Here is a 15555-nt window from a genome sequence, read left to right as displayed (position 1 = left end):
TTTTGTCAACCGTCACAGACCCCTTCAGCTACCTGTGCAACTAATTCATTTCATATTTCTGCAACATTTTCGCAACAAAAAGTTTCTACCGCTCGAAAGTAGACAAAAAGTACGAATTTTAGCTGTTTGACTAGGCGAATATTAAATACTTTAAAACAATTCATTTATATAAGTTTTTGGAATTAAATTTTATTTTTTCTTTATTTGCGTAATTATTTCCAAGAGATTTCAAATATAACCTATATTTGCCTTTAATTTATTTCATAAACTTATTTTAAATCGCGATTTTTTCCTTCTCTTAAATTTGCACTTTGCAATCCTTCAAAAGTTCATGGAGTATTTCTGATCAAAATGAATGGAAAAAATTGTTGGAAGCCCGGAGCAAACAATGCGACTGATTGAAAAGTTTTTTAATTGATTTTTAAACTCCCTTCGCAGCACGACCGCATCAACATGGGGAATTCGCAAAATCGGGCTGCGAACGCCGATGAGAAGTCACCGCCAGGTGGCGCCAGTCTAGTGCGAATGGGAATCGCAGGGGGCGGTGGCGCTGGCGGAGTGGGCGTGGCCCTCGCGGAAAGGCGGAGCAGTCGAGTTCGCGTGCTCAGCCGTTTGATGGGTCAGAAGCGCATTCGCGAGGCATTCCTACACTCGCCGAAAATGGGATCGAGTCTCGAGGTCAATTTGGAGGGCGCTGGCAACGGAAGTAGCGATTGGATCGCAGCGGAAACGGAAGTGGAGCATGGACAACTGGATTGCAGCGCCGAGCCAGCAGATTTTCGTAAGTTAATTCAGAAATATCCCCTAGCAATGCACAGAGAAAAAATCACCTAAATTTGGCGAGACTATATTCTAACAAATATATAAAACACTACTTAAATAACTTTATGACTATGCATATAACAAATTAACAAACATAATTTTTTCTCTGTGCAGCCATTTTTCTTTGTTGTTATTTATATAGTTGACTCCCCCGGTGTATAACCCAACTTTATTTGTTGTTGTAATTCTGGATGTCATTGTCGGTGTGCATCAAGTTTGATAGTTTTTTTCTATTTGTAAAAAAAACTGTTATTCCCCCTTATTTCCTCCTAGCATTTTTCAATAAGCCAACTTTATTTTTCACCATTGTTGCTACGAATGTTCTCTTCTTTTATTTTCAACTTTTTGTTGGGGGACTTTTGTTTTAAAATGAAACTCCACAGCTTCAGGGTACAGTCTGTCTCGGATCCATAGGTCAATTGCCAACTGACGCCAAAGCAAAACTGGCCCATCGCGATTTTGACACCTTTTGAGTACAAAATCGGACCACAACATTCGTTACAAATGTCAAAAGAAAATAGTTGACTGTAAAAAATACTTAATTCTCTATTTTGATCCCAATTAAATTTCGGTTTTAGACAATATTTCGTACCTCTATCAGTGGGTATTAAATTATTAAAACAGACTGTATATCAAACTCGTTTCAACTCGACTTTATTGCACTTGAAGCGGAGTTTAAATAAGAATTTTCCGAAAAACTTTTACAACAACAAAATAGCGAACAAAAAATAAACTTTTCATAGAAGTTTTTTATGAAATTTTCTACACCCTGCACTTCCTACATTTTTCTCCCCCCTCTCCACTTGACTCCTCCGAATTTTCCAGCTTTCCTCAGATGTTTTTGTTGTTGCTGTGGCACCTTTGTATGTTGCTCAACTCCGCCGCCTTCCCCCCGATTTTCCCGCCCTTGTATACGTTTATCATCCCTCATCGAAGCCGAAAACTCTCAAGTTTTTGGGCAGCTTGTAACTTATTGGCATTTCGCCTTGGCAAAATAATATTTTTTACTTAGTGCGCTCTTGTTTTCTGGCTCCTTTTTTTGTTTCTTTGCCAAAGTGAAATCAAAAATTTATAGATTTTAGTTATTCATGTGAAATCTTTAAGAAGCCCCCTTTAAAAATATTAGGCCAAGCAACACACACTCACAAAAACATAAACAGAAGCTCAGAAGCACGTTTGCCATCATAACTCAGCAACTGGGAAAGCTGGAAAAGCGAGAAAATAAACCGAAAAAAGCATCGGGAAACACAAAACAGAACCCAAAAACAGGACGAAGAAACAGAGACCCACTTCAAAAACTCACTGCTGTCTATTAACAGCCATAAGAAAAACGCGTCGAGTTCAAAAGCTGCAGGCGTCTCGTAAAAAAATGGAAAAAAAACGGAGGAAAAACAAACGCCAAATAAAATCACTCAAAGCTGGGAAAATATTTCGATGGGTGGAAAAGGGTTGGGAAAAGCTGAACTCCTAATGCTCTTGTTAGCGAAGACAATAGTTTCGAATGGCAGGACGCCAATAACTTGATATAAATTATATTAAATGATATATTGGCTTATCAAATTATGGAATATATTTATGAAATTATTGTTAAGCTGAATAGAGCGGTTTGGAAGTTAGTAGCAAGAGATAGTTACCTCTTCCTAGATAATCCTTAAGTAGTCTTACAACTTTTGTCGTATCTTGAAAACCATTTGTTTTTAAAATGCATTCAAATTTGAGGCTACCGTTTTTGATGGACTATTTTGTTTCCTTGTGTTTTTCGAGCGCATTTACAAAAATGCGAAAATCGCGTTCAAGGCTGAGGCGCATATCAAAAAGCAATTCAGAGTGGAAAAAAGATGCTCCTCCAACGAAACCACCTCCTTCAGCCCACCCGAATGCAAGAAGCTTTTTGGCATTGCAGCGGGGCAAAGCCTAAAATCAAATCAACGAAAAATCCTAAACGTGCCGCGCCGCGGGTGAAGTGAGGGGGGGATCAGGATCCGCGGAGGAGCTCTCTATATCAAAAATTCCCTTTCAGCGAGGAGCCACGATACAGCTATAGCTCTGGTGATTCTCCCTTTCATTCACTCGCACCCACGCACCCATCTGTTTTTGGGGCCTTTTTCAATGCATAAATTCATAATTCATGGGGCCAAGAAAGAGCGCCCGAAGGTGGTGCAGATTGGGGCAGGAAGCCCCTCGAAAATCGCATAAGGCTCAAGAAATAAAGTGCTGCCAAAGCTTCCCTTTCGACCACAATGTGTACCCTGTAACACACCTACCAAGATGATTCCAAGTGGTTCTAAGTTCAAAACGAATCATTTTTAATGGTTTCTCAGAGACTGGCGAATCTTTTTAGCAACAAAAACATATGTTTAGCTTAGCTAAACTAATGTAATGTATGAAATTAATTTGCTTGTGACATAAGTACGATTTTTCCCCGTTTAAAGAAATCAAATCCAAAAACTCTACAAACGAAATCAAATACCCCAGAGCAGATGTGAAAAGCCATGAAAATTTTGGGGATGTGGGCGGGTATGCCATCTATTCGCTGAATTTTAGCTTAGTACTCTTTTTTTTTTGGGTGGGGAAAAGTGCAGCCTTTGGCGGAGTTTTGGCAACGTGCTCAATTAAACTGCCACACCCACCAACACAAACACAACAATAATACCAACACACACACACACCCACACACATGTATGGCCGTTCGCATTATGGTGGAAAAGTTTGGTATGGCATGGCACGTGGCTGGCCGCTAATATTTATGGCAATTAGTTTTATTAGTTTCGCTTGTACATTTCCATGTAAAGTTGTAAACTAACTCATCCACCATGCCTTCCTGCCTGCCTGTCTATGTGTGTAGTTTTAACAACTGCTTAATGTTGTTTACAATTTGTTTATAATGTTGCAATAATTGAGCGTTTTAAGTACCCAGCATTCAAAGCGAAAATCGTTTGCATACTTTTGGGAGCTCCAAATGACATTTTGTTGAGCTGCATGTCGAATGTGTAGGGTCAATTAGTTTGGTAAAATTAGTCAATATGCCATTGGATTAATAAGTACATTTCTGTGCCTTTAATTAAACGTCTGACTAAAGCTAAAACGTAGCCCAACCCTAGTAGCATTTATCAGATTTGTCAGGCTGTTTGAAAATTTGTGTAAAACCATTCAAAATTCTTCGAAATTTCTATATCTCCATTAGAGCCATGAATGTGATGTAAAATGATTTTAGAACTCATTAACTTTAGGCATTAAACATAGAGTTAGAAAATGATATAATTCATTTGAAGAGAGTTTAGCAGCCACATATGTATGTCAACGAATCATACTAGAATTCAACAATGCAGACCAAAAGTATGCAAACTGACATTGTTTTTTGTAAAGCGCCTGCGAAACCACCGAGGCTAAGAAGGCAGCTCCAAACTGCAGTCGAAAGTGAGGATCGCTGCAGCTTGAGTTTGGGCCAACTTTGTCAGCTACAGCTTCAGTGCGATAATAAGCGCAATGAGGAGGAATCCCAAAGGATATTAACGCGAGAGAAGGAAAGGGTTCAGAACACGCCTCCCCCACTAACCAAGCAGCCGCGAAAGAGACGAATAGCCCCACAACCTCCACCGATACCCCCACCGAAACCGAGAAAAATTCGTACTGAAAAAACCACCAACGATGACCACTGTGCGTTCATTGAGCAGCTCTTTTCCGAAACAACTGAGGCAAATCCATCGGCTACAGTGGTTGCGGGTAAGCTCAGTGCCGGAAAAAACACGCGATTTTTGCCCTCGACGTCGCTGCTTTGCTAATTAATACCCTCAATATTTTAAATACTGGGTATGCTGGGTTTATGGAGGGTACGAAAAGGGGAAACCCTATTCTGAATGGGCAAATAATAAAATGAGTTCTTCATTTGCGTAAATGCATTTTAGATAAAAATAAATAATATTACTATAAATCGAAGAATTTAGGTAATTTATTTGAAGATCAAATAAATTTTCTCAATGTAGAAGAATGCTACTGATCTCAATTCGCATTGAATAATTATAGTAGGGAAAGTATTTAAAATACATACCTTAAATAGTTGATTTCCAAGTTAGTTGATTTCCAAGTTAATTGTTATTTGTTTTATTATCGAAGGTATTTAAGTCGTCGATCATAGCTCGTGTGATCTTTTTCACGTTTCTGCTCTGCTTTCGTTTCATGTAACTCGAGCTTAAGACCGCCAACAAAAAGCATACATAAATGCATATACATATATATATATTTCTCTGTCGGTTCTCTCTCTCTATATGCTCACTCTCTTTCTCCGCTTGGTGTGCGGCTTTTGACTTTCCAGTGGGTTTTAATTCCAAACCAGTTGGTTGTTAGTAACGCTTTGAACTCGCTTCCGCGCAGATCGGTCCATGTTGAAATCGAAAAACGCTCTGGAAAATAGAAAAGTTGAATGTAAAACACACAGAACAGAAGGGCAATTGCGAGTGCAGTGTGGAAAAGTGTGGAAAAGTGCCTGTTTTTGAGGAAAAGTGCCCTGCCAATGACCGGATTAGCAATCTACAGGTGTTTACATGGTGTTCTTTCCTGCTCTTTTATTATCTGGGCAAAGGGGAGTACCTTTTCCTTTGTTATCGGGGCTCATCTTGGCAGTTCGGCTTTTGTTTTGTTTTCAATTTGCCTCAATTGCTCATGGACAACAAATTAAACAATTTACTTTTGAAAGGGAGACGGCAACTGACGCCAACGCTTTTTATTTTACTTTTTTGTTTGTGAAACCCCCATCTCTCCGCGAGCGAGAAACCAGTTTTTGGGTTCTGCTGTGTACAATTTTCTTTGTTTACCTTTTGGGGTATTTTCTCGAACCTTTCTCATTTTCATTTTCATTTGCCCCGCAGCAGACACACACCTTTTCCCCCTATTTTTTTGTTTATTTCTTTCTTTTTGTATTTGACCATTTCCCATATAGATTTTCATAATTTTGCGGCTTTCCAGTTTTTTCTCTCTTCTGTTCCAAACGCTCTCTTTCGGCTTCCAGTGGCGCCTTGTGTTTATTTACTTTTGTTTAATTATTATTTCTTACACATGTCGCATTTTTGTGAATGAGCCATCGCCGTCGCGGATTAATGGCACATAAATCATTTGGCGCCGCAGTTGGCGGTCTGTTTTATTTAATTGCAAATATTTATGCAGCGAGCTCATCGCAAGTCATCGAAAGACATTTTAATAACCAATTAAAGAAGTAAATAATTTGTTTATCTTAAGTTTTTAACTTCAGTTGATTTTCCTGCAGACCATATCTATTTCCCTACAACTGTCTGTTTCTCTATCTCGATTGTCTATTTCTCTACTTTGCCATAACACTTTTAATTGCTAACCGAACACGAACGTAAAGACGACGTGGTCAGTTTGGATTGCACCGACTCGCTAGAATACCACAACTGCAGCAGCGACGAGTGCTGTTATGCCTCGAATGATACCCTAACCCAGCGCCAAAATCGGGAGTTGCAGCAGCGTCAAAGGCAACATCATTATCATCACCATCATATTCACAATGCCCACGAAAGCCATCGCCATTATCCCTACGATCGGAGATCCTTGTGCACGAGTTGTTCAAGCAATGATTCCCTATTCACAGATCCCGTGGACGAACTGATCATATCGAAGCACTATCTAAATACAGCGGCGAAGGAGCATCGTAATCCGAAAGCCAAACGCGATCGTCCACTGAGCGAAATCAGTGTGACGTCGGTGGACACCCTATCACCGAATACCGCAAAAGCCGTGCTCGAGCTGCAGAAACGCTGCCGAGCTGATAAGTTGGCCTGCCTGAGCCTTACTCGCGTCACCTACCTCAGCATAGCCAATGATCTGCAGGAAGTCGAGGAGGCGGATCGGGCCACCATATTGCACGATACGAAACTTTTGGTAGCACCCAATAGCCCGGCGGAAAGTTCGCCGGACGAGGAGCTCATGGCCTTGCAGCTGGGCAAGAAGTTGGCCCAGGTTTTGGGCAGTGGAGCGGGCTCACCCTTGACCCCTGGCACAATGGAGCCTTGTGCAGCGGGTTCGGGCTCACCGCTGGGAAATGGAGAGCTCTTCAATGTGTCCAAGGCCAAGAAGGTAGAGCTACAGAACCTTTCGTCTCGATTCACAGCCGCTGTCAGCCAAACACCGCCAGGTGTCACATCATCCACTCCCAATGAATCAGGTAAGGATTGGTCAAGTCAACCTATGCTCAAGGGAAACTATGGATAATTTTCATAGCGCTTTTAATCTATTCAAATAGCAGGAAGCTGGTATAATACAATGCGTACTAGGTGTTCATTTTTGATTAGTAAACGAAAAAAAAACCGAAAATGAAATTATTCTAATTTAATATTCCTATTGAAACAAAACAGTGACGATGAGTAAATAACAAGTTAAACTAATTACTTTAAATTAAGCTCTTATTAAAGCTTCTTGTTTGTCATGTGTTTTTTGGCCCGAGGATATCAGATAATTAAATTTTAACGATCTCGCAGCAGGCAAATAAAAACTATTTCAGACAAAAGATGTCAATTTAAACTATTGATAGAATATGCAAAGTGTTTAAAGCCATTTAAAGATTGCGGATAATGACCATTGTTTTGTAAAATCTGATAAAACAATAGTGCAACGAGTTGGCATAAAGCACTTACGCATTAATTAACTAAATGCAATAATCGCGCTGCAAAGGGAATAGGAATTCAAAATTAAGTTTAAATAAAGTCCTACACTTGTGCCCTTTAAAATTGCCAATCTACCCGTTTTGTTGGCCACCACTTGTAGCCATATGTGTGCTCCAGAAAGTGGTCCTTCAGCCCCAAAAAAAGAAGAGAAAAAAAGGAAGAGGGAGACCTGTCTAAAAGCTTGTCCCTTTTTTTGTGCAGATTGTTGCTTATTCCGGCTCTGCGCCAATTTCAAAGGTAAACACGAGTCGCACATAAGTGCTTGTCAAACTGTAGTTTAGAGTGTTTGTTGCTCCTCTCGAAATTGAAGTACCCTTTGCCCCTTGGGAGGTGATAGCAAATGAAAAAGAGCCTACACCTAAATACTTCTTTAGAATAAAAAAAAAAATTTTCAAATTTAAATAAATTGTTTGATTTGCACAACTAAATAAAATATAAAGTAATTGTGTGAAATGCGACTCTTACTTCTTCAGAAAGCTCCTTTGAGCAAAGACAACCGCAGGAAGAAAAGGTGTTGCCCTTGGACATGAATGCAAAGTTTTTTAATTAACTCATGTAGCAGCCAGTCCATTTTCCCCTTTTCCGCAACCAACTCTTTGTTTTCCGAACTGATCCGATCAGCGACGCTTTTGAAAACACAAAAAAAAAGCGCGAGAGAATGCTTGTAGAAAAAAGATTGAATAAAAACAAGCAGGGACCCGAAAGTAATTATTGGCACATTTATGCAAGGACTCGTTTTCCTCTGCCCCCCCACATGATATTTTAAATACATAATTGCCCCCGAAACTCCCAGAACTCACCGCCCCTGCCCACCAAATTCACCTAATTGCGTTGGCCCAACTCGCTCAGCTCGATAAACAAAAAATAAACAAAAGCGCGCATGGTTCGCTGCTTTTTCCGGCCCTCTGCCACATCGTACCCATATACTCCATATAGCCCGGAAAAAAACACTACGTACCAACACGAAAAAAACATTTGTAAAAACTTAAAAATTTCAAACACGTCTTCATTGTTTACAAAATGTTGGCCGGAAGCTGGCGCTTCAGGCTCAGCTTCAGTTTCCTTTTCCCCTACTTCTTTACTTTTTTTTTTATTTTTTTTGATTCCCCATTGTGGCTCCGCAGGGAGGCACCGAAAATCCCAAAAAAAAAGAAAGTTTAAATTTTAATTAAATCATGTTATATAGAATGATGCACGCGGGACTTATCCGCCAAATCGAAGAGCGGACGGCAAATGGAGGCGGACGGCCCAACCCACTTGGGTGCACAGTCAATGATGATGGGCCGTGATAAAGGCTCCACAGGGTCTACTCAATCGGAGTGGAGGGACCATAAAAATTGCTACACAAAATCAAGGATACCGGCGAAGATTTAATGCACTAGAAAAATTATATGTTTACTTTTCGGGGGTGAACGCAATTTTTTATGAAGCTACAAACATGAATTTCGATTTAATGAATGTAAATCATTTGTAGATTGGCATGATGTTGAGCATATTTCAGAGCTGGAGGATTGTTAATGAGCAAGAAACAGAAAACCCTTATATACATAACTCATTAGAAAAGGCTTAATTAGTAATTAGGTATTAAGTGTCCCAGATTAAATTTAATTTCCAATGGGTTGAGTTCGCCTAGCACAGCTTACATAAATTTCATTACAATAAGTGTTGAGAGCACTTAAATTTAAAATGAATACATTCACTCTTTAAGCTTTGCATTCTTCCAAATCATTCCGCGTTTTCATCGATTTACCCGCACCGCCAGCGAGAATGATAAATGTTTGGCAAATGTTTGCCGAACATTCTATAATTTAACCAGTAATTATGGGAAGTGACTTATGCGCTGGCAGGAATACATTTATCCTCAATTTTTCACTGATTTAAGCAGCACGGGAATTTCTATACAAATTTATCCAGCTAATGCCGTTGCCTCGTCATTCATTCATTCATTCATTCGTTCGTTCTTTCGTTTGGCAGGAGTCACAGGACCTGCAGGACCTTTGGGGGCTACAACATCCTCGCCGTCGCTGGAAACGCAATCAACTGTTATAATTTCGTTTAAATCATCTCAAACACCTGTGCAGTCTCAAACGAATTCTGCAGCCTCCGAAAATGTTGAGGATGACACAGCGCCCCTGCCGCTCCCACCGCCGCCGCCCGGCTTCGGCACGCCCACCACGCCCCTTTTGTCAAGCAATGTGCTAAAGAAGGTCGCCAGCTTCACGGTCGAGAAGTCTTCGGCGGGCAATAATAGCTCGAATCCCCCGAATTTGTGCCCCACCAGTGACGAGACCACCCTCTTGGCCACTCCATGTTCTTCATCGCTGACGTTGGCAACCCTGCCGCCCGAAATCGCCGTGGGCGGTGCGGCGGGGGGCGTGGCCGGGGGAGCTGGTTCGCGACGCGGCTCATCTTATGTACCGGAAAAGTTAAGCTTCGCTGCATATGAAAAGTTCGAAGGTAAGTTTGCCAAAATATTCGTGCTTAAATACGCTGAAGTTGAAAGTTGGTTAAGATCAGAAGTTCCAAAGATTTTTAAACATATACTGTAATTTTGTGAGAGTGAAAACCATGCCTACAATCAGATATAACTGAAGATATTAATATAAATGCTTGAAATAGTCGGCTCCATGGCAGAAATATAAGTTTTTTTTCATAGCCAGAACCTCCTTCAATTTTCGCAATTCAATTTTAGTTGATGCTGCTTTTCATTTAGTTCGCGGAAAATCTTTAAGAGTATTAACCCAGTACTCTCGATTTTTGAGCTGAGCTTTATGCTTCAATCTGCGACTTCAGTGAAGCGATGCCAAAGGCAGGAATATCGAGGAAAACTAAAAATAAAGGGTGGGAAACGGATTTCGGCGGGGGAAATATAAAGGTAACCCCAGCGATTTCTGCGCATTTACTGTTTGCCTTTTGTGTCGTTTCTCGGGAAACATTTAATTTTATTTCCCTTTCCGTTTTTCTTTCCTTTCAGCAAATTTTTTTTCTGCCGGTGCTCCACGTTTGATTGCGTTTGTTGTTTGCTTAAAGTTAACAATTAATTTGCCTGCTTCAGCTCCAGCAGACTTTTCCGCCCGCACCGCTTGCAATTTTCCCTCTGAAAATCAGTCAAGAAAAGCAAGCCAAATCAAGTTGAATGATTGCATAATTGGGAAATTTTGTATGTAAATAGAGGAGAGGGCGAAACTTGCCAGGTTAACATTTTCGCAAGTGTTTGAAGTGCCTACGCATATAGATTCTATATTCCATTCTAGTTTCACCCGAAAATGTGTGGCATATTTTCGGGGAATGGCTTTAAATTGGTCTCCCAAGACTGAAAATCTGTGGAATTTTAGCTCATGTAAGGAAATGTGTCTATACAGTAGTCGCTCAGTTATTAAACTATTATCTAGATATTGTTATGTGGACTGTGCAAAATATAAGTCATTCCCATCGAATGCATACTGTAATTAACTCTAGTCGAAAAGTTCCTAATTTCGTATATTTACTGTGAATAATATTCCTCCTGGCGCACATTGTTGCGAGTTTGAGAATTCCGACTGCAAATTTTCAGTCGAAACTATTTCCAAAAATCATCCGCACACCCAAACATGGCAAAGTGAAAAGCCTGCAAACTTTCGCTTCAAACACATCGCGGGCATTTTGGAGGCGCAGTTTTTGACACATGCCACGCCCATCGATGTGCGCGCGGGGCGTCGCTGGGTGTTTTGCGGCACAAGAGGCGCTAATTGGTAAGCTCATCGTTGTCAGCCTCCCGCTTTTCGGCACCCGGGGATCCTGATCCTCCGCCATCATCATCATCCTCATCCACATCCACAACGCCCGTTGTCGTCTGCTGCAAATTAATGCAAACAAACATTTTAACGCCTCGCTGGGCAAACAAGCGAAGAAGAAGTGAAGCTGCAGCATCAGGGGGCTAGGAAAAAACGAGTGGGGCTGGTCACGCAATTTGCTGCACAGAGAGAAAATACTTCATCTCAAAATACTTAGCTTGATTCATATTTCCCACGACTGTATGCCTAAACTAAATCTTTTCTTTGAATGCAGACACTTGTTTCTTTTAAAGCTGACTTTATCCCTTTGCAAGCTTCACAAATTTTTCTCTGTGCACCTCTTGCTTTTTCGCGTTTTCAGCGTCGACGTCATTGTCTCTGAAGTGGCCATCAATTCTTCGTGGCTTTTCGGGAAGATGGGATGGACTGGGAAAATTCGGGATGGACGGGAGATAACTGCAGAAGCTGTTTGTCGCGACTTTTCATCAGGCAACGTCCGTCGCCGCTCTTGGTCGAAAAATCTGATTTATATGCCCGACAACATCACGTTCGCCAGCTTCGCTCGGATGAAGTGATTCTGGCCGGGATGGGGGCCATCACTAGGATGGCAAAAGGGGCGACTTTAAGGAGCTTTCTTGCCACCTAGTATGGACAACAAAGTTTTCGCCCATATCATAGCTCACTTCCTTTACGCTAAAAACCTTGTAATAACCGGAATATTGTAGTGAGCATTTTAAAAACTATTAATATTAACTTTACTTTTGTACTAGCTTTAATTTCCACAAATAGTTCAAGGCAGCTACTACTTTTGAACTTGAGAATTTACTAGCTGAAGGACGGAACTTAAGACAGACGTTGCTTTGATGGTTAACCTCTGCTTTAGTTCTAACTATTAATTTGAATTTTTAACCATGCCCTAACTAATGCTATACCTGGGTATCTTTGGAGTCGCTTTAACCCACTCCATGCGGCATCCTCAATGCTTCATTTCGCGTTCTGCCCTTTGGTTTCCTGGCATCGTTACGTTCTCATCCGTTTTGTTTGTCGGAATGAAGAAGCGAGCGCCACTCTGCCGTTGATGAATGCAACGCATGCATGCGTGAGGCGCCAAAAACCGCTGCTACCCAACGTGCCACCCACTTCTAACCCGCCCCCAAGCTACCACCACCACCTTACACCGAAAGAAATGCAAGTCTATTTCAGAAAACGAACAAGGAATACATAATTAAGCAATTATGCTTCTAAAACAAAGTAGTAGTTCTCGTGCAACTAAGCAGTATTTTTCGCAAAAATGGTTTAAAAAGTAGCAACTAAGTTCTTTTTTTTCGGTGTACGTTTGTTGCATTCGCCTGGCAAGCAGTTATGCAAATTTGTTGTGCATCGTCGGTGGCGCAGTTTTCATCAAAACTCGAAACCCGTTTGCCACAACGCCACCATGGTGCCAGCAATAAAGGCCAAGCTCAACAACAATAGAAAACAACGACATTTAGAGCAGGAGCAACAAAAACGGCCACCACACACAGAGATACCTCCTGCTGATGAGGATGAGGATGAGGATGTGGTGGAGCAGATCCAGCTCCGGTGATCTGGCACTTCCTCCTGCTTTGCCCCACAGGACGATGACATCCCATCATCGGCATCTAAATGACAATCCCCTGCATCAACTTGGCATGTGGTGTATCTTAACTTGTAAATAAGGTCCTATGACCATTTTAATTCATATGGATCTAATTGTCCAAGTAAACACAGTGCATTTGTGCGTCACACAATTCTATCAATGCGTCAAATCGATTTAATTTTTAACTGTTCCATCAGGTTCGCAGACCTTATCAGTCGCCTTTTATTTGTTATCTGCTGGCTCGACTAAAGCAGCACTTGAACAAGCGGTAAGAGCTATTAAAAGATAAAGCCCTTGAAAAACCAAAACATTTATAGAAATGTGAAGTACTTGTTTGAATCAGGTTAGTTTTTGTGGAAATTGAACCCGATGATTAACCAAAATAATGACTGCGTTGAATTGCTGCAAAGTGAGGTGCTTCTCAGTTTGCAAAATGCGTAAATTTAGACACAATGATTCAATCGAAATCGTACTAACTTTGTAAAGAAAGACACCCTATCAAAAAATTAACCATGACTGATTAAAGCAGCGACCTTCTCAAGGCCAAATAGTCTCACTTTATTTGTCTGCATTCTTATCGATACACTGAAAGTATTGAAGTAGACTTAAGAAGTCAATTTACTTTTGCCAAAAATATGTATATAATAATCAATAGCTTCACTTATTTATTTACCTCAAAATTATAGTAAAATTTATAAAAAAAAAATTAATGTTGATATCACTGGTAATTGCTATTTTTAGTTTGATCTGCAATGTATATTTATAGCTTGTGTTCAGTGTGCTGATTGCTGAGAGTGCCGCAGTTGTCATGTTCAAGGCGTTGATAATGTTGATAAGTTTTAACAACCTTTCAATTTTTTGCGCTAATCACACAAAGCACAGCGTTGAATTCGCGCAGGCAGTTTAGGTTTGATTTTAGACGAAGAAAGTTGTGCTAGCTATTTTGTTCTGGAAGATAATATACATGTGCATATATGTCCAGTGCTTTGAGCAACGTTTGGTGTTCCCTGCTGGCCAGGCAGCCATCGGAAGAGTGTGAATTTGCCTCGGAAACAATATGGCATTCCCAGGAGGATGTTGCCAATCTACCGCCGTATTATCTTCAGCTAATGTCGTTGGCCGCCCGGCGGGCGCAGAAAACTCGATTTTCCCGGGGCAAAGCGGAGTGCGAGGATGTCGCACCTGATGTCGCAGGAATTAGCCTACGCATCCAACGGATGCGCGTTGACCTGCTCGAGATCCCGACCTCTGACCCAAAACATCTGCTCCTGCTGCTCCTGCAAACCGTTACCCACTCACACGCTGACAGCCAGCGTAAGTTTTATTTTGTTGTTTGGCCTCAGAAAGTTTGTTTGGTTGAGAGGAAGGGGTCGGGGTCCCTTTGTTATGCCAAAATCTATAAGGCACTTAAATATTTTACACATCTTATGTTCTTAACAGCTGAACGAACAATTGGTAACTAGCTGTTATTAAGCAATAAACAAATGCATCATTTGAAAGGCAACTCTTATCTTATCGCGGCGTTAGTCACACGACTTTATGACTTTCGGTCAAGAAAGACAGATGATTAAATTGATTTTTGAGATATCAAAGTTACAAAATAATATATTTTTTGGCAAGCAAATTCGTAGAGTATCTGTTTGTTTGTCCACGTCGATAGGGATTATTTTCCGGCCAGTTGGCTGTCTGGCCTTTTCGCCAGAAAATTATTTATTCCACATTTTTTGGGTTTCTCCGCTTGGGAGTTACTTTACCCCAAAGCGTCGCCTACCCATAAATCTCATCGGTTAGGGGCTCCGAGTTTTCTTTTATAAGAGAAAACGAGTGAGTAAGTGGACCAGCTGTGTTCAAAGTTATTTCATTCAGTTACAACTGTTTTTTCTCTACTTTTCAGGTCAAATGCTAATAAAATGGCTAATCTCAACGATGCAGAGCAACCCGAAGAGTTCGAGCGGTGATGCTAATCAGGAATTATTTAATACTCTGGCGCTGCAGTTCTGCAATAATCTCAAATATGTCGGCGTCCTTAAGCAGATCTCCAATGAGCACTTGGATTGCGGATTTAGCGTGAGTTCAATGCACTTTCATTCCCCGGAAATTGGTCATCTCTCCCGGGAAGGGGGGGCACCTAGTTCCTAACTAAAGGGTGCTAACAGGGCGGAAGTTGCCACGGCTTGGCCGGAAATGATGACTGCGCGTTGGACGGCGGGTTTGAACGGGGCCAAAGGGATGGATAATCTGGTTGAAGGGTTTGCAGATCAAGGGGGCGGCTAAACTAACTTTCAAGTCATTAGCGTTTCAGGAAAAACTATTGATAATGACTGTCGCTGCGACACTGTAAGAAAAAGCAGCCAAAACAGATAGTTAAAATGCTAGAATGCTCCATCCCATTTATGCTTGATAAATGGTTTATTTGGACAGTATACTTCAACACGAATTTAAAGTTTTTTTTTGCAATCTAACAGTGGCTGAACTGGCAGAATTCAGTGCTCTGCTGGTCCGGATTTGGCCCGAGGCCTGTTGAGCGCTGGAGCCCTTCAACTTATGGCCTTTCTGCATAATGTTACTCATACGCAGCGTTGTCCAACTCGTCGTTGGCTCGTCGAAGTTACTGCGAAAAGTTGTGCTAAACTGAACCGCAAAGTTGTGCCCGGAAATTAGCAAT

At 41.1% G+C, this 15555-nt stretch overlaps 1 protein-coding gene across 5 annotated transcripts in view; it reads left to right on the top strand.

Moving 5' to 3' along the window:
- Positions 1-15555, top strand: part of LOC117139028 (protein cappuccino) — a 30147-nt gene that overhangs the window by 8900 nt on the left and 5692 nt on the right. For 2 of the 5 annotated variants that reach the window (XM_033301131.1, XM_033301139.1), the window contains exons 2-5: positions 439-781; positions 6185-7000; positions 9474-9956; positions 14785-14957. In XM_033301131.1, coding sequence (XP_033157022.1) covers positions 439-781; positions 6185-7000; positions 9474-9956; positions 14785-14957 — 1815 coding nt within the window. Of the gene's footprint in view, positions 1-438; positions 782-4188; positions 4546-6184; positions 7001-9473; positions 9957-14784; positions 14958-15555 lie in introns of all 5 variants that reach the window. The other 3 variants (XM_033301162.1, XM_033301145.1, XM_033301153.1) reach the window with 3 other exon arrangements.

Source organism: Drosophila mauritiana, chromosome 2L (genome assembly GCF_004382145.1).
Source record: "Drosophila mauritiana strain mau12 chromosome 2L, ASM438214v1, whole genome shotgun sequence".
Classification (NCBI taxonomy): domain Eukaryota; kingdom Metazoa; phylum Arthropoda; class Insecta; order Diptera; family Drosophilidae; genus Drosophila; species Drosophila mauritiana.
Note: the sequence above shows the minus strand (reverse complement) of the source record. Positions and strands in the feature narration are given on the sequence as shown.